At 42.5% G+C, this 27,922-nt stretch overlaps 1 protein-coding gene across 1 annotated transcript in view; it reads right to left on the bottom strand.

The window, feature by feature from the left end:
- rp1l1a (rp1 like 1a) overlaps positions 1–27,129 on the bottom strand; it is a 38,795-nt gene extending 11,666 nt beyond the window's left edge. The window contains exons 1-6 of the mRNA XM_034177437.1: positions 26,957–27,129; positions 10,884–11,136; positions 10,247–10,636; positions 9,899–10,163; positions 2,713–4,987; positions 660–2,679 (exon numbers count right to left, since the gene is read on the bottom strand). Coding sequence (XP_034033328.1) covers positions 660–2,679; positions 2,713–4,987; positions 9,899–10,163; positions 10,247–10,636; positions 10,884–11,117 — 5,184 coding nt within the window. The 5' untranslated portion in view covers positions 11,118–11,136; positions 26,957–27,129. The remainder of the gene's footprint in view (positions 1–659; positions 2,680–2,712; positions 4,988–9,898; positions 10,164–10,246; positions 10,637–10,883; positions 11,137–26,956) is intronic.
- Between the last annotated feature and the right edge of the window lie 793 nt (positions 27,130–27,922).

Raw genomic sequence — 27,922 nt, 5'->3', positions numbered from 1 at the left:
CTTTACAGAGTTTTCCTTTGACAAATCGGGGATGGATATATGAATATTTCCACATCACTCAATATGTCTTAGACTTGATTTTTATCAGAAGCAATATTAAGCAATTTGTGTTAATAAGCAATTATCACAAACTGAATGACTGTGCAAGAAGTAGGCAAGTGACGGAAGCCTCCAACACAATCATGACAACTCTGAAGGTGATACAGGCTTCTGTGGCTATGACTGAAAAGAATGGGCAGCATGTTAATTTTTGTGTGTCGCACAACCAGTCACAGTTTGATGGTGGAGTGAAACAGAGAAGGACTTTAATACAAGGAAACACATAGGATAGAATGTCTCATGTGCCTTCTAGTTAACAGCAGCTATAATTCCACATCTTTTGAAAAAAATCCTTCTTGTTCAGCTCTACTGTGAAGTTGTGTAAATGATAACACAACACACAAATGTTACACTATGCACAGTTTGTCCCATCAGAACTACAGAAGTCTATAGCACTTTCAGAGATGTCATGGGTGTTTTGGTGGCTTCCCTCACTCAGTGTTGAAACAAGGCAGACTTACTGTCCAGGACCATATTGCTTGTATTTCTTGACAAGTGATGTAAATTTTTGAGAAGTATTCATTTGACACGAGTGCTGTGACCACAAAGAAGTGACTAACCTCAGGCAGGCTCCGGCATCGACCTAGAGATGAACCCAGAAGAACCTTCATCACCGCTGCTGATGAATGCCAGTTCTTTGGCAAAGAGTCATCGCTCAGTAAATGGTTGGTGGGATGTGACACGTCCAGTGTATCTGGTGGTGCTTCTTCTGAACTTTGGTCCTTCTCTGCTCCATTGCATTCAATCTGCTCATCTTTCTCATCCTCTTCAAGCTGACCTTTCTCCTCGACTTCCTCTTCCTCGACTTTCTCACCTTCAGGATCCCTCTTCTCTTTTGCTACTTCTTCTCTATCTTCCTCTTTCACCTCCTTCTCCTGCTCTTCACTCTCAGCTAGCTCGTCATCGAGTGTAAGCATGCAGCTGTTTGCAGGAATACTCTGCAGCCAGTTACTGACGACCTCATTAGGGGATGCGTTGGGCAGACAGGCAGGTGTCAGTTCCAGCCATTCCTCCTGATCTTCTTTGGTCCTGCTTTTGGTGCTGCTGTTTGAATGGTGATTGTTTGGACACGCGGTTTCCTTCAGGAACTCGGCAGCAGAAAGTGAGTGGGGCCGAGTGCTGTCGCTAGATGCATCAATTGCGTTGGAGTTGTGTATGGGACGGGGACTTGAGGATTTGGACTGCGTTTGTTTCTTTTGAGAATTAGATCTTTTTGCAGATTGGATGCTGGCATTGGCCTTGTGGCCTTTGGCGGGTTTTAACAAGCTGTCGTCTGACTTAAACTCTCCCTTACTCTGCTTTGAAGTTTTAATTTTTGAACTGGACTGAACTGAAACTGTTGATTCGCTGCCGAGGCAGCTTGGATTCTTTAAGTGGATACTAGACATCGTCTTGTCTGGGTTATCTTTTCTACTTGAAGCAGATTTCGCACTATCTGTTTCAAGATCATTCCGTGTTTTGGTTTTGCTGGATCTTGCAGGATCCTCCTTATAAGTGCTATTGGGCATCGGAGTACTTACTTTGATACCACAGTTACAGGACAATTGATGAGACCTTTTGCTTTTAGCAGAATAACTGTGGTTAGATGACAATGCACAGTCATCTCTTTCTGTTATTTCTTGATCTTGATCTTTACTTTTATCTGGTGTTTCAATAACAGCAATACCACCAGAAGAACATTTGGACCTGTTGGATTTAGTTGAACCTGTGGAGTGAACTGACAAGGCACCAGTCCCTCTTGTCTTTCCAAGATCGGGGCAACTGCACCCTTGCTGACCAGGAGATTCAGGACTGCTTGGAGATATAACATGAACTTTGGGTGGCAGGGACAGACGGGACCGTGAACTCCTGGGTGACAGCGTGTGGCCAGAATGAGTCAAAGCACTATTACACCTCTCTGCACCCTTGTCACTTGATGCTTTTTCTTTTGTGCTGGATATATTTTTGCAAGAAGAACTTCCAGATGCATCATCTTCCACTATCTCTTCGTCTGCAGTTGCTGGCTCAATTACAACAACACCTCTTGTTTCATTATGATTGGACTTGTTTGAAATATTTGACTCTCCTGATTTAGCTGATGGAGCACTTTGTTCCATTTCTGCTGTCTGATCTTCTTCCCCATCAACCACCTCTAGTGTTTTAATACTGGCCCGATCTGCTGTATCAGGACTTGTTGACGCTGCACTGACATTGTTGCTTGAAAGACGAGACTTCACAGACATGGCGCTGGCCACTCGCTCCTGTTGGTCACTTTGCATCTGATCTCCACTTGCTTCAGTAGAAGGAACATTTGGATTTTGAGGATTTGCAGAGCGGTTTGAATTCCGGGACTTGACAGAGGTACCTGATCTGCCTGACATCGCGCTGGAGACTCGATCCGCCACTTTGTCCAACTGTGTATCATCATTGCCTGGTGAGGGTGCTCTCATACAGTGATGAGACTGTGGTGAGAAAGCCAATTTTCCTGACAAAGCACTGGCAGCTCTCTTCTCTGTATCTCCTTCCTCACCTTTTTCACTCTCCTCAGCCACCTTTGTCTTCTGATGTTCAGATGATAGACTGTCATAACAGGTAGGCAGACATGAAGATTTAGTTGAGATATTCGACTTAATGGATTTGGAAGATATTTCACTTGCTGCCCTTTCTTCTCCACTTCCTTCAGCTTCTTTGGTGATCTTATGGGATTTGCTCAATTTCTCTGACATATTTGATTTGTCTGAGATTGAACTGATTGTTCTTTCCTCCACCTTGGTTTCTTCTGCTTGTCCTGTTCCTTCTACAATTTCTTCTCTCATACTGCTGTTAGACTTGGAAGATGTTCTGGATTTGGCTGAAACACCTGATTGTGCAGATTTAACAGAAAGTACACTTTCAGGTCTTTTTTCCTCTCTCTGTTCTTCTTTGGTGGACTTAACAGAAAGGACACTGGCAGCTCTTTGGCCATGGTCTTGAACAGTTAGACTGTCATCTGGAGCAGCAATCCCAATACTTGAACAAGTGCTGGACTTGTGAGACCGTTGAGATTTCATTGGTGTGCTGGTCTTTATTGAACTGCCAGATCTGAATGACAGGGAACTGACTACCCTTTCTACAGCATTTGCTCCCTCTGCCCCCTCTGTTCTGATATTACAAGCATCAGTTGACCCACGCAAGCTGGACTCAGATGCTTTTGATTGAACTGACAAGCCACTGAGACATTTAACCTCTTCTTTTTCATGTGTGAAACCAAGATAGCCAGACCTGTGGCTTGTATTTGAGGTGACACTCTGTGCCTTGTTTTCATCAGGATTAGATGCTCTGGATATGGGACCAGATGCTTTGCCTTCCAAGCCATTTGATATCTCAGATAAACAACCATGGATCGAACCATTGGACTTATTTGATTGTCTTGATACAGCTGAAACATCTGAGCCATCAGACATGCCACTGGTTGCCCTCTGATGTTCAACGTCATCAGTGGTATTGTTTTGATTTGAAAGAGGGGAGCCAGGTTGTGGTGAAACATGGTAGGAACGATGTGAGTCAGCACTGTTGAAGTCAGCATTGATTCTGCGCTTCAGTCCACCACAATTTGGGCAAGCACTGGATGCCAGTGACTTCCTAGATCCTTTAGAAAATCCTGTGTGACCAGACAAGCCACTAACAGCCCGTTCTTCATCCCCGTCATCTAATGTGTCCGCTTGCTCTGAGGTTAGGATTCTGGCTTTGATACCCTTGGAAGAGGCTGTGCTTATTTTGGACTTGGAGCGAGTTGCTTGTTCGAGCTCACCTGCTTCAGGTGTTGATTCAGTGGTGTCTGCTCTACAGTTACAGGACAAAACTGCAGATACTGTAGGGCTTCCCCTCTGTGCATCAACATCAGCCTGCACAGTCGGGATTAAGGTAGAGTTCCTGTCCTCTCTTTCCTGTCTGGTAGAAGCTACTGAAGCAGCTGAGACAACGCCTGTTGGCGTGCCATTATGGTGAACATCAAATGTTTCAGATGGTGAGGAATCACTGTTGGGAATCCCTTGAGGTTCATCTTCATCACCCTGGTCTTCTTTTAGTGCTTGCAGTATTTGTGAGGAGCTACTGGCTGCAGATAGTGCACGCTCCTCCTCTTCCTCCATCATTTGATCATCTGAAACCGACTTCCTGCTGTTGGTCTGTAGATTGTTGTCCATGGTGAGTACTTCGCTGCGACTGCAGGACCGACTCACCTTGCACACCTCTACATGAGTGTCTCCATCCTGTTCCATCTCCACTCTGTGCTCAACCTGCTGTGTTACACACATCTCTTTCTGCACAAGTTGGCCTTGCTGTGGCTCTAGTTTTCCTCCATAGTTGGAGAGTCTTACTTGGGAATTACATGATGAGGAAGAACTAGAGGAATGCGTATGTCTCCTAATGGTGCGGGTGTGGCTAGATGTATGTAGCGGAGGGATTGGACATTGCTTCTGTCTGTGTGCACGGTTTTCCCACAGGTTGCATTGCAGGTCTTCTTTCTGGTAGCAACAAGGACAGTAGTTCAAATCCAACCCACGTTGCAGAGGCAGGTTGGAATAATCTGCACCTTCTGTGTCAAAGGAGGTGGAATCAGGGTCGGACCAGCTCTCTGACTGGCTCTGCTGCAGAAGTGATGGAGATTTTTTAATCAGTGTGCTCCATTGTAGTGTCTCTTCGTTTTGGATGCGAAAGCGTACTCTCATCTCTACTGAGAGGCTGCCATCTTGATTGACCAGCACGCGCTTTTCAATGTCATCGTTCATGATAGCTGGTCGGGGGTGGGAGTGGGTGCTGGAGCCGTTACCGCAAGACTTCTCTGAAGACAAAGACAACCGGGTGGAACGGCTTGAGGAATTAGTGCGAGGGTGAATGATGCTCTTCTTGGTTTCTAGACCAAAGTTAACTGGATCAGGAACAGAAATGAGAAAAGCAAAACTGAAGCAGTAATGGAGAGAGCATACAAATCTAAAATTTTAAATGTATAAATTGCACAATAAACAAATTTAACTTTTTTTTGCTTATTTTGATTTTATTTAGACTTCTCCTCGATACCTAACGCTTTATATATTATTTCACTGATTCATTTTTTTCTGTTTTTCCGGGTCGCGGTCACGGTCGCAGCAAACCAAGCAGCTCTTCTTCCTTCAGTCATTACCCAAAGCTGATGACCACTGGTCAGGATAGGAGCATAAATTGGGTGGTAAATCAAAAGCGTTGTCTTCTGGCTCAGCTCATTCTTAACCATGACCGGCCAGTACAGCAGCCACAGGACCTCAGACAAACCCCACTCTGTCTGTCTATATACATACTTAAAAGATTCTAAATATGACTATTATGAGGTAATATGGCAACGATGTACATGTTGTAGACCAGGTAGTTCAGTGGGGTCGGAGTTATCCACCAATACATTCAGTTCTCATTCAATCACTCAGCATGTGTCCTTGGTCAAGACACTTCATCTGCATTGATCCAGTCCACCCAGCTTTCTGGCCTTAGCTGGGGAAGTAACCTGTGATGAACTGGCGTCCTGTCCACTGGAAGTCATAGGACCTCATCAGTGTCATTCTACAATTTTCAGACATATGCACTGTCTCCAATGAGACCCAAGGCCTGTGTAAGACTTCTTCTTTGTGTTTACGTGTTTTCCTTAAAGTTACAGTGTGCAGGAAGGAATGCCATCTAGTGGTAGCACTGCAAACTGAATTATGTCACAGCCAGTCATGATGTGGTTTCCCTTCATGTTTTCACTTCTTTGGCGACGGGGAATCATGTTTCAGATTTGAGTGGTTTCATTTTCCAACAATAATTTACTACTTTTCTGTGTTATTTCTGCCCAGTCTCACACTTTTTTCATGCTGCCGTCACAAAAAGTCATATTTTCATGATGTGCTTTATTTATTTTACAATTCTGAACCCTAACCCTAACCTAACCCCCTCCCTTGCCTTAACCCTAAACATAACTCCCACAGACCCCCGCCCCCACATCACTCCAGATTTCATGATACTGTCACAAAATGAATTTGTGCTCCTGTGCTTTTTGTGACAGTGTCATGATATAATAGATTAATTTGCTTTTCATGATGCCGTCATGAAATGACATGAGATTGAGTTGTTTATTTAAAGCTACAGTGTGTGGGATTTAATGACATCTAGTGGTGACATTTTGAATTTCATTATGTCACCTCCAGTCACAATACTGTTTCTCTGCACTTCACTTTTGTCCAGGGCAATTCCTACTGCCTCACCTTCCCTCTTGATAAGAGAAGACAAGGGAGGCTCTTCAAGGGAGCTTCTTTATGATGCTCCATTTCACAAAAAAAGAAGGTTCTCAAACTAGTTAACCTGAACTAGCAACCAGCAGACAGTGTAAAGGAGGCAACCACTGCTTCCTCTTCTTTTTTCTGCTGTCTTCCGGCCATGCTACAAAATGCAGACTATAGAGTAAGTATGTCCCTTTTGGGCTACTTTATCAACAGGGTTGGGAGAGTTACTTTAAAAATGTATTCCGATACAGTTACTAGTTACCTGTTGAAAAATGTAGTCGGTAACATAATCCAAGTACCATAATATTAAAGTAATGTAATTTGATTACTTTCAATTACTTCTGGATTACTCCAATATCAAATATGCTAATACAGACAAAATAAATAAATATATAAATAAATAAATAGTCTTCACCACATAGTACAGTTTATTAAGCAAAAATATTTTTTTTTTTTTTTTTTTTTTTTTTTTACATGGCATGCTCTGTTTTACTTCACATTATGAATTAAGAGCACCTACAATATTGTTTTAAACACACCCAGTGTTCACCTGCTAAATTTTCCACAAAAAATGCCAAACAAATGAAGGATAATGAAAACTCAGGTGGTGTGTGGATGAATTTGTAATTAAAAGTGGCTTGCAGAACAATATACAAAACAAAAAAGTCTGCTACTTCAGTAAACATAAAATTATCTTACTTTAGTCTTTCACATGGCATTTGCACCATGTTTAACATATCAGTCCACTTATTGAACTTTTAAAATAAGAACAAAAGCATAATGAAAACTACGAGGTCTGTCAATAAAGTATAGGTCCTTTTTATTTTTTCTAAAACTATATGGATTTCATTAATATGTTTTTACATCAGACATGCTTGAACCCTCGTGCGCATGCGTGAGTTTTTCCACGCTTGTCGGTGACGTCATTCGCCTGTGAGCACTCCTTGTGGGAGGAGTCGTCCAGCCTCTCGTCGGAATTCCTTTGTCTGAGAGACTGGCGCTTTGTTTGATCAAAATTTTTTCTAAACCTGTGAGACACATCGAAGTGGACACGGTTCGAAAAATTAAGCTGGTTTTCAGTGAAAATTTTAACGGCTGATGAGAGATTTTGAGGTGATACTGTCGTTTTAAGGACTTCCCATGGTGCGAGACGTCGTGCAGCGGTCCCAGGCGCCGTCGTCAGCCTGTTTCAAGCTGAAAACCTCCACATTTCAGGCTCTATTGATCCAGGACGTCGTGAGAGAACAGAGAAGTTTCAGAAGAAGTCGGTTTCAGCATTTTATCTGGATATTCCACTGTTAAAGGAGATTTTTTTAATCAAAGACGTGCGGACGGATTGCAGCGTCGGCTTGCAGCCACCGCGACGCTCCGCCACAGGAAAAACACCTCTGTTGGAAGCCTTAAGGACAAGTTGGAACATGTCCAGGTGTTAAACAATTTCTCATATACTCACTCCACTGAAAGCCATCAAAAGCCGCCTGGATTTTACAAATGGTTATCAACACGGAGGTGTTTTTCCTGTGCTGCCGCACCGCGTCGGCTGCGTCCCGACGTGCGGACCCGTCCGCACGTCTTTCATTAAAAAAATCTCCTTTAACAGTGGAATATCCGGATAAAATGCTGAAATCGACTTCTTCTGAAACTTCTCTGTTCTCTCACGACGTCCTGGATCAATAGAGCCTGAAATGTGGAGGTTTTCAGCTTGAAACAGGCTGACGACGGCACCTGAGAGCACTGCGCGACGTCTCGCACCGTGGGAAGTCCTTAAAGCGACAGTATCACCTCAAAATCTCTCAGCCATTAAAATTTTCACTGAAAACCAGCTTAATTTTTCGAACCATGTCCACTTCGATGTGTCTCACAGGTTTAGAAAAAATTTTGATCAAACAAAGCGCCAGTCTCTCAGCAACTTCTCAGACAAAGGAATTCCGACGAGGGGCTGGATGACTCCTCCCACAAGGAGTGCTCACAGGCGAATGACGTCACCGACAGGCGTGGAAAAACTCACGCATGCGCACGAGGGTTCAAGCATGTCTGACGTAAAAACATATTAATGAAATCCATATAGTTTTTGAAAAAAATAAAAAGGACCGTTACTTTATTGACAGCCCTCGTATTAAGTAAATACTGTCAGTAAGGAGGCGTGATCGCCATTTTAATTCCGGGCAAGTTAGTGATTTGCGTGCATAGAAGTTCAAGAAACAGGTGGAATATGTCAGAAAGCTGTGCATGTTGGCAAAGCCACAAACAGAGGACCAAGGGAGACAATATTTCCTTCCATAAGTAAGTGGTTTTGGTTCTTCTCGTCACTTTGTCCATGATATTTGGATGATAAACAGCTGTATGTCTCCTGGCGTACCTGTGTCGCCCGATGACACGGACCATTAACTCTTCACTTATGGCTTGTTGATATTTTCCACTGCTAGACCAATGTCTAGTTAAAATACTTGTTGTTAGTGATTAAATTGTTCGACAAGACTAGGGATTTTTTTTTAATTTGCACCTTAAAATAATGAGATTATACGTAATGACCCGCGCTGTGCCGCTCACGGTCACACCCACACATAGAGATGTGTACCCACACCACTGACTACATGAATGAAACTCAGTCAATAAAGGATAATTGTCTAAAAATATAATATGTATATAAATGTATTGTAATAGTTTTAGGAGCCGCGCTGCGTTGAACAGCAGCTGCTACAGCAGGGCGCCTCAGCTCAGCAGCTTGAACAACGCAGATCTGTGTAACTTTCAGCACTAATATTTGGGAATGTGTGTGTGTGTCAGAGTAAGTTTAATACTTTCCTGACATAATTTAATGTAATTTAATCTTACTGGCTCGATATCCAGGTCAAAATGGCATTTTAACACATATTTTGCGAGCATTTTTCTGAGTGTGTTCAGTCGCGAATCTCCATTGAAAATGCATTAACATCTGGGAACATCATCAATATTTTGCCCGGTTAGGAGACGTCATGTCACTGTCCATGAAGGGACGTTTTCATTTCAAAGAAAAAAATATATATACAGATAATATCATAAAATGCATTAAAATTGTAATCCTGTTAACTAATCCCCATTTTTACTAAATATACCTGTAATCTGAATACGTCTTTTTTTCTGTAACTGTAGCGGAATACAGTTATCTTTTGTTTGTATCCTAATTACGTAACGCCGTTACATGTATTCCGTTACTCCCCAAGTCTGTTTATCAACATGGTGATGCAAAACGGCGACCTCCATGAGGGGGGTCCGCTCCCATGTAGAAATGAGAAGCTCATTCTAAGCTCATGAAAACACAATGATTCATTGTTACAGGCAGTTATACATTAATGAATAGATGGTCGTGGCTGCTATGTTCCATTTCTGATAATAAACACCACTCATTCCAACATACTGTAACATTAAATAAATATTATGCTATACAGAGAAGTGAAAAAACTAAGAAACATCGTGCCTGGGGGATGAAAACTATGGTCTTTGACCACTAATTAAACCACCAAACATTTTCAACGTCACTCAGTGTTGTGTTTAATTTCCAAGCAACCTACCACTTTTCTTGCCATCAAGTCCTTCGCTGTACTCGCTGGCTTTGGACTGAGTTCCATGAGGGAGTGACCTTACTCGTTGGGTGGCAGGCGATCGGGCACCGTTTCCAGGGGTCCTGGGGCCAAGACCATGGGACTTGTTAGGCAGACCAGGCAGCTTATCTTCAGAATTCTTCTTTATGAAGTTGACCAGGAATGGACTGAAAGTCTCTCGTCCAACACAGACCAGGACTCCAGGACACATCATTAGGCTTGGTATGCTGTCAATCTGGGAACAAACTCACAATGTATCAGGAATTAAATCTATTCACATGCTTAAAGCACTTTAGGATAAGGAGAAGCCCATCTTACCCTGCGTCCCTCCGCAGTGTAGAGCTTTTGGACACGAAACTGCATCACGCTGGACACTTCATCAATAAACGTCATCAGGCTCCTGGACGACTTCCTGCTGAGGACTATGGTCCTCCTCAGTCCCGGCTTGCTGTTCTTGATGAGCAGGATTCGGCGCTGCCTGTACGGTAAATGGCCCGGTGGTGTATGTGGAGTGGTTTGGGTCTGCTGCAGCCTCCGGCTGTGACGGTACCAACTTGAGCCTTTGCTGGTTAGCTCCAGGTTGATTGGCTTAGCCTGGCGTTGGTCAGAGCAGAGGTAGCAGCCGCCATCCTGCAGCTGTTCCAGGTGTTTGATGGTATGAGTGCCATGGGGGGTGGTCACAGTCCGCACACCAAAAGGCAGTGGCACCTGCATGTGTAGACATTTAAGGTGAGATGCAATTTTGAATCACAACAGAATTAGCTAAGTCCCAGATTTTTTTTTTCTGCCACCATGAGCCGTAAATCAATCAAACAGTTCATACAAGTATATAAGTCAGAGTTATGGGGTTTGATAACGTGATCAAGAGGGAAGGTGAGCTTGGTAACAAATGAGAGTGTATTAGCTTCAAAGGAACCTTCAAATGACAGAATAAACTCCAGATCAGAGCTCCAACCTTTTGAGAAAGGTCATCCAGCAGGGCATCGAAGCATTTGAAGCTTCGTTTGTGGATGGCCATCCTCACGCCCCCAAACTGGTTGTCACCGCTTCTGTAGAAGGTGATTCGTTTGGCCGGAGTGGCTGTGGTCACACGGGCAAGGCGTGAGTTGGAGGGTGGTTGCGGGGGGAATGGGAAGGCATGTTTAGATGAGGACTGGGGGTGGCGCATCCCTGCCTGAGCTGAACGCATGGTGTCCGCTCACCAACACCTGAGGGATCAAAAGACGGAGTTATTTTGCACGCTCATTTTAACACATACAAATTTACAGAACTACAGTATTTCATTGCAGGAGCTTTTCCAACACTCCAATGAAAGGCATTAGAGGGCTGATGCATACCCTGTCCTCTTTACACACCAAGATACCAATGTACAAGTAAATATATATATATATATATATATATATATATATATATATATATATATATATATATATATATATATATCAGTTTGGATATGTCAAAATACTTGAAGAGGTCATGTTGCCTTATGTTGAAGAGGACATGCCCTTGAAATGTGTGTTTCAACAAGACAATGACCCCAAGCACACTAGTAACCGAGCAAAATCTTGGTTCCAAACCAACAAAATTAATGCCTCGCAGATGTGAAGAAATCATGAAAAACTGTGGATATACAACTAAATACTACTTTAGTGATTCACAGGATTGCTAAAAAAGCAGTTTGAACATAATAGTTTTAAGTTTGTAGCATCAACAGCAGATGCTACTATTACAACCCCTGGCAATAATTATGGAATCACCGGCCTCGGAGGATGTTCATTCAGTTGTTTAATTTTGTATAAAAAGAGCAGATCACAGACATGACACAAAACTAAAGTCATTTCAAATGGCAACTTTCTGGCTTTAAGAAACACTATAAGAAGTCAAGAAAAAAAAAATTGTGGCAGTCAGTAACGGTTACTTTTTTAGACCAAGCAGAGGGAAAAAAATATGGACTCACTCAATTCTGAGGAATAAATTATGGAATCACCCTGAAAATTTTCATCCCCAAAACTAACACCTGCAATCAAATCAGATCTGCCCCTTAGTCTGCATCTAAAAAGGAGTGATCACACCTTGGAGAGCTGTTGCACCAAGTGGACTGACATGAATCATGGCTCCAACACGAGAGATGTCAATTGAAACAAAGGAGAGGATTATCAAACTCTTAAAAGAGGGTAAATCATCACGCAATGTTGCAAAAGATGTTGGTTGTTCACAGTCAGCTGTGTCTAAACTCTGGACCAAATACAAACAACATGGGAAGGTTGTTAAAGGCAAACATACTGGTAGACCAAGGAAGACATCACAGCGTCATTACAGAAAACTTAAAGCAATATGTCTCAAAAATTGAAAATGCACAACAAAACAAATGAGGAACGAATGGGAGGAAACTGGAGTCAACGTCTGTGACCGAACTGTAAGAAACCACCTAAAGGAAATGGGATTTACATACAGAAAAGCTAAACAAAAGCCATCATTAACACCTAAACAGAAAAAAAACAAGGTTACAATGGGCTAAGGAAAAGCAATCGTGGACTGTGGATGACTGGATGAAAGTCATATTCAGTGATGAATCTCGAATCTGCATTGGGCAAGGTGATGATGCTGGAACTTTTGTTTGGTGCCGTTCCAATGAGATTTATAAAGATGACTGCCTGAAGAGAACATGTACATTTCCACAGTCATTGATGATATGGGGCTGCATGTCAGATAAAGGCACTGGGGAGATGGCTGTCATTACATCATCAATAAATGCACAAGTTTACGTTGATATTTTGGACAGTTTTCTTATCCCATCAATTGAAAGGATGTTTGGGGATGATGAAATCATTTTTCAAGATGATAATGCATTTTGCCATAGAGCAAAAACTGTGAAAACATTCCTTGCAAAAAGACACATAGGGTCAATGTCATGGCCTGCAAATAGTCCGGATCTTAATCCAATTGAAAATCTTTGGTGGAAGTTGAAGAAAATGGTCCATGACAAGGCTCCAACTTGCAAAGCTGATCTGGCAACAGCAATCAGAGAAAGTTGGAGCCAGATTGCTGAAGAGTACTGTTTGTCACTCAAGTCCATACCTCAGAGACTGCAAGCTGTTATAAAAGCCAGAGGTGGTGCAACAAAATACTAGTGATGTGTTGGAGCGTTCTTTTGTTTTTCATGATTCCATAATTTATTCCTTAGAATTGAGTGATTCCATATTTTTTTCCCCTCTGCTTGGTCTAAAAAAGTAACCGTTACTGACTGCCACAATTTTTTTTTTCCTGATTTCTTATAGTGTTTCTTAAAGCCAGAAAGTTGCCATTTGAAATTACTTTAGTTTTGTGTCATGTCTGTGATTTGCTTTTTTTCTACAAAATTAAACAACTGAATGAACATCCTCCGAGGCCGGTGATTCCATAATTATTGCCAGGGGTTGTATTGTGAACACCCCCTTTTCTACTTTTTTTTTTTAAGTAATAGCCTAATTTCATAGCCTTAAGAGTGTGCATATCATGAATACTTGGTCTTGTTGGATTTGTGAGAATCTACTGAATCTACTGGTACGTTGTTTCCCATGTAACAATAAGAAATATACTCAAAACCTGGATTAATCTTTTTAGTCACATATATATATATATATATATATATATATATAGTGGTGGGCACAGATAACCAAAAAATTAACTTCGATAACAGATAATGAGATAACTGAAAAGCTATCTTTGATAAAGATAAAATGAAAAACCACCCAAAAATGTATCAGAAGTTACAGATAACCGATAAATTCCAGTATCGTCTCTGGTACATTTGCAACTACTAATAAACTTCTAGTAGCATCAAAAATGGTAACAGACCCAAACAATGAACCCACATTTCTGTCTTTGTTGTGTGTTGGGGGGTTTGGCTGGACATTTTGGTGTTTTCTTTTCTTTGCTCTCCAGGTGGTATGCAAACTGTTTTTTTGTCTGTGGAGAAGGTGCTGGCAGAAGAGTCCTTCACCCTCATCAGCATTATTGGCTGCACTTGTGGAGGATGTTCATGTGCAGGCCTAATGACTTGCAGCACCTGTGGATGATGCTCATGTGCAAACTTAAAGACTTTCAGCTGAAGCAGATAATGAGATGGCGTTCTGCATTTAAGCCATGAGTGATTCGAGCAGAATTGCCGGGAACTCGACCTTGTGACGTTCGTTTGTGAGACGCTGAGGACCGCGCCTGGGTTTGACACATCGTGTCTGTAAGGAGGACGGGTGAGGGACACATGCTGTCAGCACACATCAGAGGTGATGATTGTCTGAATAAGTGTTAACAGTAATTTGGTATTTTGTTACGCAGTATATTTGAACATTGATGAGAATTGTGCAGCTCGCTTCTCACTGCCGTGGTGTACGGACTGATGATCCTCCACCTGTTGTGAGAAGCTGCTCATTTACATAAAGCTTAAATTCAGACCTGAATGTGTTGCTGATAGTGTGTGCCTTTGAAGGATATCTGTTGTAGCTGTTGACTTACCTCACCTTTTCCATCCTTCACAGAGTCAGTTTGTCATGTCCACCTGGGGGGTGTTCGGCGGTGAGTCTGGGTCCAGAAGCGTCGGGCTTCGATCCATTTGGGCGCTGGAGAGTGTGCCGTCCTTCAGCTCGCCAGACAACCGCACATTTATGTTGTACACAATTATTGCTCAGAAGGAAAATAAATTTGTTTTGTTTTTGGAACCGCTTTCTGGTTATTTTAGCGCTGGGTTCAGTCAGACGCTGGTCGCGCTCCTTAACTCGCGTCTGCACATAACAGTAGTTCCCGGCCATTCCAAAATGGACCCAGCGGCAGAAGCGGTTCCTTTTGCTGAAAAAGTTCAAGAATACTTGGAGAAGATATGGGAGCAATTACAGCCTCTTGCAAATCAAATTAAACAAACAGATGCTCGCATTACGGAGCTTGCAGCGCAAGCCGTTCTGCTTCCTGCTGCTCCAGCTGCGGCACTATCGATACCGGTGCAGATAACTCCGTCACCCAAGGGGAGGCGGAGTGCGGCGGATTATTCCGTGGATTTCCAAATTTTTTCTGCTCAGTCCGGTTGGGATGCCGCAGCTTTGAGAGGAGTGTTTGTGGATGGTTTGAGCGACTCATTAAAAGACGAGCTAGCAGTCCGTGACGAACCAAAAGATTTAGATGAGCTGATATCTTTGGCTATTCGTCTAGATGATCGGATAAAGGAGCGTGGACGCGAGAGAGGGCGGACATCAGAGCGGGTCTTTTCGTCTTGGGGTTTTCCCCGACACAGATCAGGGCTGCCTCTTCGCCCCACTGAGACTCCTCCGATGGGACCTCTGGCTCCTCTTGCGGATGAGCCCATGCAGCTCGGACGAGCTGAAGCCGCCATATTGCCCCGGTCACATAAGCGTCAAGAAAGAGAACAATGACGTATCTCCAGGTGTTCTTAGACAGGCATAATGATGGACAACAAAAAAAAAAGGGGCAGATCTTTGGTTGTTTAGTTATTTGGGCTGTTTTTGTTTTTATGTAAGGGTTTATAAATTGTTTGGGGATTTAGATGCGGTTCTGGTGGAGTGAACGACTGGCAGTTCGGAGCTCGGCTGGACTCAGGTAATCATAGGTTTTCATTTTTTGGACTTAGGTAATTTCTGTTTGAGGATTGGGTCGTTTTGTTTTGTTGTTTTTTATTTCCCTGCTTCCCTAACCCCAACCTCACATGCTCTAAGACCGATTGTCTTGTGGGTTGTCGGGTGGTGCAGGTTGGTTACGCTGAGCGTATCTCAGAAAACCTCTGCACCTAGGGGGGGGTTGTCAGGGGCGTTTTTTTTGGATTTGGTTGATCCCCAGTTCCACTCCAGCTCTGGTGGGCCTTTGACCATTCGTCATTGGTGTTACCGGGGTGTGGTGCAGCGGGAACGTACCTCAGTCGGAGTGTTGGGCCGATCTGTGCCGTTCGCCATTTCGGTAGTTCCACCCCTCCCGATGGGCTGGTGGTATGGTCGGTTTGGGGCACCGGACGTATTTCCGGTTTTCCGCTGTGCTTAGGGGATGGGACTGGATTAGTTCTTCCTGTTTCCTTCCCCAGCTTGGTAGTTTTGTGCCGTTCGCCAAAACTGAGCTGACGATAGGCTCTGGGAGTGATCTGGGGTCTTTCGGTGTGCTGGGGGGGGTAACAGGGTTTGCCGGTTGTTTTATTTGCCCCCGGGGTGGTTTAATGAAGTCCGCTGGGGGTTGGATTTTGTGTTTTTTATGTTTCCTTCCAGGTTCCACCTCCAGGGTTGATGGGACGGTCCTCTGGGGGGGAATTGGCTTGTGGGGCCGACTAGCCAAGTGTGGCCGGGTCTGGGGTTCCTGGGTTGTAAGGAGGGTGCCTCCTGGGGTTGATGGTACGGTCCTCTGGGGGGCGCTGTTGCTCCATGAATACCTGGGGACCTCTGTGGGATTCCGGCTTTGTGTGTTGGGGGGTTTGGCTGGACATTTTGGTGTTTTCTTTTCTTTGCTCTCCAGGTGGTATGCAAACTGGTTTTTTGTCTGTGGAGAAGGTGCTGGCAGAAGAGTCCTTCACCCTCATCAGCATTATTGGCTGCACTTGTGGAGGATGTTCACGTGCAGGTCTAATGACTTGCAGCACCTGTGGATGATGCTCACGTGCAAACTTAAAGACTTTCAGCTGAAGCAGATAATGAGATGGCGTTCTACATTTAAGCCATGAGTGATTCGAGCAGAATTGCCGGGAACTTGACCTTGTGACGTTCGTTTGTGAGACGCTGAGGACCGCGCCTGGGTTTGACACATCGTGCCTGTGAGGGACACATGCTGTCAGCCCACATCAGAGGTGATGATTGTCTGAATAAGTGTTAACAGTAATTTGGTATTTTGTTACGCAGTATATTTGAACATTGATGAGAATTGTGCAGCTCGCTTCTCACTGCCGTGGCGTACGGAATGATGATCCTCCACCTGTTGTGAGAAGCTGCTCATTTACGTAAAGCTTAAAATCAGACCTGAATGTGTTGCTGATAGTGTGTGCCTTTGAAGGATATTTGTTGTAGCTGTTGACTTACCCCACCTTTTCCATCCTTCACAGAGTCAGTTTGTCTTGTCCACCTGGGGGGTGTTCGACGGTGAGTCTGGGTCCAGAAGCGTCGGGCTTCGATCCATTTGGGCACTGAAGAGCGCGCCGTCCTTCACCTCGCCAGACAACCGCACATTTATGTTGTACACAATTATTGCACAGAAGGAAAATAAATTTGTTTTGTTTTTGGAACCGCTTTCTGGTTATTTTAGCGCTGGGTTCAGTCAGACGCTGGTCGCGCTCCTCAACTCGCGTCTGCACATAACAGTCTTTGAACATCCTGCTGGAGGCTCTTGTTTTCTACATAGCTTCCAGAACAGAAGCACCCTGAGAGCAGCCACAAAGCCAGCTCTCTACCAATCACAACAATACGGTCAGGCGGAGGTCTTGGAAAATAAAGTCATGCTGACTTATGGTTTGGTGTGAATACTGATAGAATAACTCCATTAATGTCAATTCTGTCATTTGTACAAAGTTAAAATATAACATATCTTTTAATGTTGAATAATGCACTAATTCTGAGGTTTTGTAACAAACACAGACAGATCGCAAAGGATTCTGGGTACAAGTGCCTCTGCTAAACACTGATTGGTTCAGTCATTCATTATGTAAACCAACACAATGTGACGTGTGTTGGTGTTTGCAGATAAATGTGCTTTTGTAAAATATTCCATTTTTTTATTTGTAAAAACAGGCATTTTTACGGAGCCCTGGAAGTGTCACTGCAAAATGTTTTGCATGTGGAGAGAATGTGCGCACGTTTTATGATGTGCACACATTTTATTATATTGTAAAACGTGCACTCAATATTGTCTTGACACATAAATGTTGGCTTTACACTGTGCGAGTTTTGGCCCTTTTCAGATGATTTTTCATTCGTGCAAGAATTTTTTGGACCGAGTTTCAGGTTAATCGCGCGTCCTGCATCGTGTAGCGTACATGGAGTAACAAGCTGCGTTTAACATCTCACGACCACCTCCTGATCACCGATCGTATGGTCAGATGAAAATCAAACCTGTTTGATATTATTCTGGTCAGCCGTCGTGAGGGTATCCTGCTGCTGAAGAGCTACAAGCATCCAACCACTCGCACTAAAACAAAACAAAATTCCAGATAATCCGTGTTTGCTACATTTAAGATGCGTGGAATTTAACAAATGCAAATACAATAACGTCTATAAACCCAGACAATATATTCACCAGAGTTTTAGGCACTAGAGTTTAATGCTGTTGTCCGTGGAGCCTGAACAGAGTGTCTGAAATGCATTTGTCCTGTCGTGAACGTACTGAGATTACCCTATCCTACCCATAATGCAATGCTGGGCATGTGCTCACTAAAACCTTAAAAATTAGCACATTACTTTAAAACTAAAACGTATATCTGATATTTTCACTTTATAAAACTTCAGACATGACAGTAATTTTAAATAACTTGTCTGAAATTAGTTTGGTTAAAATTTGAACCATAAGTTAAAAATGTATGCCTCTGGATGACTTGGGTGATATTGCCCGCATATCACTATGGTGTTAAAGGAAATGATTTTTCTTCTTTTTTCATCACCAGTTCTCTTTTGCCTGCAGATAAAGCAGTTTCTCCTGGAAGCAGCTCTCTTCTGTTTGCAGAGGGTAGAACTACACATCTGTTATGAAACTTTTAACAGGTAGGTGCTGAACTGATTTTAAATTTTAAAAATGTTTGCCACTGTTCAGCTTTGTTTACTACGTTATCGGTCTAAAAGTTATCGGACAAAAATTTATCGGAAGATAATTAGTCAGATGATGGTTTTTAAAGTTATCTAAAAAGATAATCCGATAATGAAAACATTATCTTCGATAATTATCTGTTATTGGAACTGTGCCCACCACTATATATATATATATATATATATATATATATGACCTTGATATGATGTCATTCATACCAATCACAAATATTTTGCTTTATGCTTTAAATCCTTCATTTAGGCTTCTTGGTTGTTGAGATATACAAAAAAGTTTTTTCAGATCATATTTTCTTTGACCTTTACCTTTCAACAAACTACCCCAAAAATCTAATCATCTCTACAGCACAGTTTCTACCAAGCGGTTCGGGTCAGTATGGCGTGGTACGGAAGGCTATTTTGTGCCTTTTCACATGCAGATATTGGGATGGGTACTAAAAACCAGTACTGTATCACTTTTCCGGCACCCTTCTCCTGGGGTACCAAAATAATTGAACATTTTGAAAGGGATCCACTGCTGCCCATTGATTTGGTCAGCAGCTAAAGCTACAGTTGTCATGTAACCATTCAAACAGATCAAATGTTTCAAATATTAAAATCATTCACATATGGAGTAAATATAAAGCCTATTAGCTTGTTACTGTTGTTTCAGTTGGATTCATCATCACAGGCTGACAAAAAGTATTATCCACATAAAGCACCCTCATTTTGGAAAACAATGTGTGGAAATACTTTAATTCCTTATAACCTTACCAACCCCTACAGCAAACACCTTGGCGACAGTATAAGGAAAAACTCCCTCTGATGATATTGAGGAAGAAGCCTCAAGCAGACCAGACTCAAAGGGGTGACCCACTGCTTAGGCCATTCTACCAAAAAGGTTTACAATACAGAACACAACACAACAACAATTGACGAGAGTCCATGCAGGTGTCCAGTCCACCATCGGGGGGTTGGGGGGGGGGGGTCATCGAGCCACTCGTTGGATCTGTTCCTACAGCAGTCTGTCCTGTGTCTGCCACAGAAATCATCCAATCCAGCATGTGGATCCAGCCGCATCTCAGACAGACAGAAAAAGAAAACGGAATCAGATGGCCAGAAAAAACTACACTTAAGGTATAATATGTCAGCATTAAACTGGAGCATCACAGAATCACCACAATGGCCAGAAGTGCCACTGCGGGTCAAGAATAGCCTATTACCCCGCCAAAGACCCTGGAACATCCCATCCAACTCTAGGACTTGGACTCTGTGGGCTTGTTCTTAAGATGGACTTTAGGCATTGGGCTTGAGACCAGAAGATCCTTGGTTCAAATCCCAGCCTGACTGGAAAATCACTAAGGGCCCTTGGGCAAGGTCTTTAATCCCCTATTGCTCCCGGTGTGTAGTGAGACTCTCATCTGCGTCACGCTATGGAATCCAGGGATAAGCACAGGTACCAATTGGCCTCAGGCCCATATATGACTTGCTTTTTTCCCCAAATAAAAATGAACAAAACACAGTTTCAGGTACAATGACACAGGAATTCCCCACAGACTGCTACATTTAATAAGGCAGCATAGCTTACACTCAGGAATTATATTTAGAACAAAAGTAAAATGTTTGACCTGTGTCTATACACTTTTCCAGAAATTGACAAATCCTCAGTCCAGTTCTGGATAAAATTTTTTGGTGCAGAAGGTTCCTGGTTCAAACCCCACCCCTGCCACATTTCTCTATGTAATGTGGAGTCGTGTCAGGAAAGGCATCTGGCATAAAACTTGTGTCAGCTCAACATGCAGATCCACATCAGATCTGCTGTGGTGAACCTGAGTGAAAAGTAAGGGAGCAGATGAGGGGGCTTACGTTTATTTAATGAATACTTTAATTTAATTGTAAGCATGAGGTACAAGTAGCATGTAATCAAAACTTTTAAGTTCTGGGAACAAGTGATTTTAAATTTATGAACTTAAAAATATTGTGGAAACTGATTACCTCAGTATTTTTGAGTTCTGCTAACTTGCTTGGGTTAACAGTGCAATGATTCAATAGTGCCACCAGAGCCGGCCCAAGGCATACGCCATCTCCACGGCCTCCACGCCACCAGGGGGCCCCGAGAGCACCGAGACGTTGTGATAAAAAAGTATATATATATATATATACACACACACACACACACATGAAATTAAAAATAATATTGAATAATTTAAACGAAATTGTATTACACCCGAAAAAAATGAATTAATTTTGACAAAATACCAATACTAGGTTAATTGATGCCTCCTGTTGGCTGCTGCCACCGTTGGGCAAATTTAGATGCACCGCTTGGTTCTGGTGGTCGATGACTAATCGTGAGGAATGAAGTGAGTGTAAGTAATGTCTCAGAAAAGAAATGATCCCTCTGGAGCGGAGAAAAGACAAAAGAAGAAGTTGGAAAACGAGAAAAAACAGCAAGACAAAGGTAGGTTTGCATGTCCAATATTACAATTTTTGTTGTCATTATTTGCGAAATGCTCCGTTCGTTTAGTCTAAAGCGCTTTAGGTGTCTTAAAGTCAGAGGCGATTGCTCTAAGACTGCAAGGGAAGCTCAGCTTCCCCTAAAATGTCAAAAAAAATAAGTGATCAAATATATACTGTTGTGTGTACATGTCACTGACTAAATATGCGCTACAACGCGCTCAGCTTTTGTTTAGAATCAGCTTCTTATCACTGGTAATGACGCGGCTTCCCTCTCACTCAAACCAGCAGCTTCACAGTGCTTTAAACAGTGTGGACGCTGATCACAGACTTCAATAGCGACACAAAGCATGCAGCGAAACGAGACGAGTCATTGGATAAATGCTGGGCTTTGTCCCGCCCATCGGACGCTCAGAGTGTCCCGGGGATCTATGGGGCAGTGGGCTGGCCTCGGCTGGCCCGGCGCTCAGCTTCTGCATGATGATTGGATGATCTGTCTGAGGCTGAATCCCTTTTTGATTGACAGCGAAATGAGCGAATCAGCGATCTTTTGGTGTAAACATCCGTGGGAGCATTTTCATTCTGTTCCGAGTTGAACCGGAGACTTTCCTAATCCTCTTAGCGGCATTTTCTTTGTTAAAAACGACTAGCGACAAATCGAACTTCTATTTCTGGTGTTTTTTTTTTGTGGCTGCTTGTGTTTGGAGACTGACTTTTATCACTCTTTCAGACTTCTATCTAGTGATGGCAATTTCGAAGCCTCATGAACCAATGAGCCACTGCAACACAACTGGCTGAAAATCGACACACTGCTTCGACGAGTTTGATACAGTTTGAAGGGTGACACCTGCTGGATTGCTTTGAGAATGACCTTGAGCGAGTGCCCTGACAAATGTTTGCATTAATTCATGACTGATGTGGTTTATTGAAAAATAATAATAAAAGAAAATGTCATTATTGTGTCTTCTTAATGTAATAAATAGTCCCTACAGATGCACACATAATGGTTATGAAACCCTTTATTGTAGACTATATGTAGATTTGTGTTATCATTCCTCAAACTATATTTGGATAAAACATGATGGGAAAAGTGAGAGACATGTGCTTCTGCAACTGGTGCTTATGTTGCTGGAATTTGAAAATCAGAATAGAGGGGATAGGAGACGGTTATTGTTACAGTGTAGCTAGCAATCTCCTCCTCTCAAAAACCCACGGTTTGAGCTGCAATTCAGATCTCATTTAAATACTTGGCGGGTCATATTGACACGCCCAGAATATGTGAAGCTCGACATGTGGTGTAACGTAACGAGGCCTCGCTCGCAGTGGTCACGTGATGGGGGCGTGCTCAAAACGCTGCTCACTGACACTTATGGTTCAAAAAGCTCGATGCTGTGTCGAGCAGACTGACTCAAGCTTAACATCACTACTTCTATCGCAGTTTCTGTCCCTATCGAGCAGCGGGTGCTGCTGAGCTCCTCCACCGTCACAAAGCACTCACAGGCGGATACACTTAACACTAGCCTCCCGCCAGTCAAAGCTAGCAAGCTGCACATAATGGCAGACAATTTGGATGTTGTGGACCAGATTTTGGCGAAGCCATTTGATAGTCTTCCTTACGAAGAAAAACTTAGAGTTAAACAGCAGGGCAGATCAACTCCTCAGATTAATTTGGTGCAAAAGGTGGGGAAAAGTAGCTCAGCTCTCAATGGTTTGCAGGCCAAAGTTAAAACAATAGCCCCCAGTGCAACGTTTGTGCATTGCTATGGACACACATTGCTGTTATGTTGTGGATTTCTATGTTCATTACCCCTTTAAGGTTATAAACAATGACACCTGTATGATGTAAGATAATTACAAATAATGCTAATGATTGTGGGTACGTTACACACATAACAGTGTTATGGAATAATGAGGCATCTGGTGCTGAGGTGATGGTAGGGGGGCCCCCCAAATTAAATTCTGCTTAAGGCCCCATAAAGGCTTGGGCCGGCCCTGAGTGCCACCTACTGTCCATGATGGAATGGGCAAAGGAAATTGCCAATAATACTTTCCTTTACTTGTTTCCTATATTAAACAAGAGCAATCAGAGAATTCTGACATCTGCCAATCCAGATCTGGATCACCTCCAAAAGTCAGTGGAGTCTTCCATGCCCTAATATCTATCTGTGGTGCAAATTTGGTGAGAATCCATGGAGTAGTTTTGATGTAATCCTTCAAAGCCTATAGAAAGTGAAATCTTGATCCAGATTGCTAAATACACATTTTTGGGGCCAAGGAATCCAATGGTGCGAATGACAAAAATGTATTATGTGGGCAAACTAACATATATAAGGGTGATTCTTAGACTACGGGCACTTATGTCCTTTGATCATATTGTATGAAAAACAGAAAAAAGGGGAAATTTCACACTTTTATAGTTATCTTTACAATGAAAGTGTGTTAAGAAATTTGTTCTAGTAGTCTATGATGACTTTTTCACCTTTTTTCAGCATCATTATATGCAAATATTGCCGTTTTGTGCTTGTCCCACACCCAGACTTTTGATCTTCAATGATAAAAATGAATGGTAAAGAAACGTTTTTTCTAATGTTTTAAAATATCTCTGAATAAAATAGCAGTAAAATAATCAAAACATAATTGGGGTATTCAATGTCATACAACTGTTGTGATTTTTTTAAACAAAATGTAGTTGTCCCACACTATTGCCGTAATTTCCACCACAACACTGTAATGTCCCTTTAAACAGTTTGTATGAAAGATTGTTTGGATAGTTTCTATGGAGATAAACAGTGACATCAGAGCACATGTATATAGTGCCAAATCACAACAAACAGTTGCCCCAAGGCGCTTTATATTGTAAGGCAATGGTGTGGTGGAAATTACATTTACAAGGCTAATAGTGCCCGTAGTTAAAGAATCACCCATAAATCCAAGATGACCACGCACAAATGTGACTTTGCCCACATGTGCATTTTTGATTCACACCATTGGATTCCTTGGCCCCAAAAATGTGTATTTAGCAACTAGAATCAAGATCCAAGGCCATCTCGGAGCTAATATATTGATTTATTCCAATTTTAAGCCAACATTTTTACAAATCCAAGATGGCCACCATGGTGTGAAAATGGACTCATCCATTTTCTAACTGGCTATTGCATCCACTTTCCAAGAATGTATAGTTTTATAATCTCCATAAACTCCCAATGAACTTGCACAAGGAACATGAAAAACCCAATTTATGTAACTCCGTGTCCGCACCTCTGTAGCCATGCAGAACCCTCTGTATCATTGTGAACCCCCCTAATCCGATCGCTGTACCCTGACGTGCACCTCCCAAAAATTGTAACTACATATGTCATGTTGACAAAGACCACACAGACTGATTGGTCCACTCACTACATCATTTCCGGAATCTCACATTTCCAGTTTCAAAATCATTGACTTTATGGCATAGTAGGCCAGTCTTCATGAAAAACATCTTCCCCCTACTGATCTGGTGGTCAATTGCATTGCTACACACACCGACTCTGACAAAGAACTGCAAAAGGTCACGACTGCATAGAAGAGATTGCGTGGCCATGGAGTTACGGCATAGTAGAAGCAAAAAAAGGCCTTTCTGCCTTCTTCATCTAACTCAAAAAACTCATGTACGAGGTCTCTTAGATAATAAACCGACCCTTTTATTTTATTTTTTTTTAACTATATGGATTTGAATGACATGCGATTACACCAATCATGCTTGAACCCTCGTGCGCATGCGTGTTTTTTCATGCGTGTTGGTGACATCATTTCCCTGTGGGCAGGCCTTGAGTGAGATGTGGTCCCGCCCTCTCGGCTGAATTCCTTTGTTTCACACGCTGCTCGAGACGGCGCGCGTTGCTTTATCAAAAATTTTCTGGACCTGTGAGGAATATCCGAGTGGACACTATTCGAGAAATTAAGCTGGTTTTCTGTGAAAAGTTTAACGGCTGATGAGAGATTATGGGGTGTTTCTGTCGGTGTAAGGACTTCCCACGGAGCGGGACGTCCTGCAGCGCTTCCAGGCGCTGTCGTCGGCCTGTTTCGAGCTGAAAACATCCTAATTTAAGGCTTAATTCACCCAGGACATCGTGAGAGAACAGAGAAGATTCAGAAGAGGCCGGCATGAGGAATTAATGCGGACATTCCACTGTTTAAGGACATTTTTTTAATGAAAGACGTACGCGCAAATTCGCCGAGTTGTTTCCGTGACGACTCGGCAAATCTGTGTGCGCCGCGACAGGAAAAACACCTCCGTGTTGAAAACCATTTGTAGAATTCAGGCGGCTTTTAATGGCTTTCAACAAGTGAGTAACTGAGAAATTGTTTAACAGCTTGGGCATGTTCCAACTTGCCCGTTAAGATTTCCAACGGAGGTGTTTTTCCTGCTGCGACCCCCCGCGGTCGGGTCCAGCCCGACATGCGACTCTGCCCGCACGTTCTTTCATTACAAAATGACCGTTAACAATGGAATGTCCGAATAAACTCCTCATGCCGACTTCTTCTGAAAGTTCTCTGTTCTCTGACGACTTACTGCGTCAACAGAGCCTGAAATGTGGAAGTTTTCAACTTGAAACGGCGAGACGCTGCCGCCTCGAAGCGCAGATCGCCGTCAGGCGCCGTGGACCGTCCTTAAAGCGACACTACCAGACCAAAATCTCTCATCAGCCGTTAAAATTTTTACCGAAAACCAGCTGAATTTATTGAATGGTGTCCACTCAGTTGTGCCTTACAGTTTTGAAAAAATTTTTATCAAACAAAGCAACAGTCTCTGAGCCATTCCTAAACAATGAAAAAAATCGACGAGCGGGTGGACGACTCCTCACTCAAAGACTGCCCACAGGCGAATGACGTAACCGACAGGCGTGAAAAAACTCTCGCATGCCCACGAGGGTTCAAGCATGTCTGATGTAATCACACGTGATTCAAATCCATATGGTTTTTGAAAAAATAATAAGGTCGGATACTTTTCTAATAGACCTCGTATATGAGTTTTTTCCAAATTGGAGTAAATCAATATATTAGCTCTGAGTTTAAAAAAACTCATTATGAGTTTTTGGAGATTTTGTAAAACAATCCCAAACAAAATGATAACTCCGGAAAAGACGTCTACTTTATGTCCTCATCACTGTCAAATTTTAATTTGCTCTGCGCTTGCAACAGTCAACATTAGTTTTTTATTCGCCAAAAGTCACAAATATGTTCTGAAGCCCATTTTTAACAGCTTTGAAGCTGACAGAGATAATCTCCCATGGATTATTTTTCTTGTTTATAGGTAGAAATGTGAAAAGTGTAATGGACTCAGCCTCAAAGCTTAGTATTTCAGCCCTATAGTGGTACTTTTTTGGAACCAGCACAGTCAAAAACAATGCCACTGGGCTTGAAAGTTCAGATTTGAGTGGGTGTTGCTTTGCAATTAAACATCTATGAAGAGCAAACATAAAACCAACCAAAAACAGTGACAAAGGAAATATCGTCTGCTCTTGTGCTGAAAGTTGGCCTCGACCATTTGTTCTTTCCTGACCTGTGGCTGAGCTTTAAGGTATTTCCTCTGCAAGGCTCAAATAGGAAACTAAATCCAACATCATATAAGGTTACAGCTCACATGAGCACAGTCAGTCACCTAGACAATGACTCAATCCAATCATCCTCTTAAATTCAACATTTTGTGACTTTAAATTTAAGATACAACCACAACGAGTTACACACTTTTTTTTTTCACCCGAGGAACTATTTGTACATTTAATATTATTTTTCCAAGTTGAACGCCACTTTTCATCTATCTACAAGACAGTCTACTCACGTAGTCAGGAATCATGGCCCCGAGAGCTGTGAGAAGGCTTATGGGGAATAATTCGCTCCGCTCAGTGTCCGTGTGCAAACCAGACATCAAAAGTCTGCGTTTTGGTGTCTGTCGTGTTCTGAAATATGCAGCAGAGCCCCGAGATCCACAGCTCTGACCGTGAAACAGCAACAAGTAAGCGGACACACGAAGGAGGGAGGGAGGAGAAGATAGGAGGAGGGGGTGAGACTAAGGATAGAATGAAAAGCCTGCCTAAGAACCTGTGTGAGTGCAGAAGGAGGAGGCGGGGTGGTTACTATGGTGACATGATGATGATGATGATGTGACAAGACAATTATCTGACCAGGAAAAGATGCCGCATGATAAGTTGCCATCTTCATGGATTGTTTTGTCCTGAAAACACACTGGGTGGTAGAGCCCGACCGATATGGATTTTTTGAGGCCGATGCCGATAAGGATATTTGGATGAAAAAAATGCCGATAATCGATAAATCGGCTGATTTGCCGATAGCCGATAAATCAGCTGATGATATTATTATTTTTTTTTTTTAATGAATAAAATGTTCTTTTTTGGACCCTTAACAAAAAGGTATGAGCTAAAAGCTGAAGCTTTGTCCTCATATTGATTAACTTTATAACAGAGAAGAATTTTCAAGTTCAAAAAATGCAATCAAGAATTAAACCTTTGTGAAATTAGCAAATATATATCCTTAAAAAAGAGTTGTGAAATACATCTGATCTTGTACCTCTTGTTGCTGCAACTTAGATATAGGTTCAGGATAGGGATATAGATCCTTATAAGGGTGATTCTTTAACTACGGGCACTATTGGCCTTGTAAATGTAATTTCCACCACACCATTGCCTTACAATATAAAGCGCCTTGGGGAAACTGTTTGTTGTGATTTGGCGCTACATACATGTGCTCTGATGTCACTGTTTATCTCCATAGAAACTATCCAAACAAT

The sequence above is a fragment of the Thalassophryne amazonica genome, chromosome 1 (genome assembly GCF_902500255.1).
Source record: "Thalassophryne amazonica chromosome 1, fThaAma1.1, whole genome shotgun sequence".
In the NCBI taxonomy this organism is placed as follows: domain Eukaryota; kingdom Metazoa; phylum Chordata; class Actinopteri; order Batrachoidiformes; family Batrachoididae; genus Thalassophryne; species Thalassophryne amazonica.
Note: the sequence above shows the minus strand (reverse complement) of the source record. Positions and strands in the feature narration are given on the sequence as shown.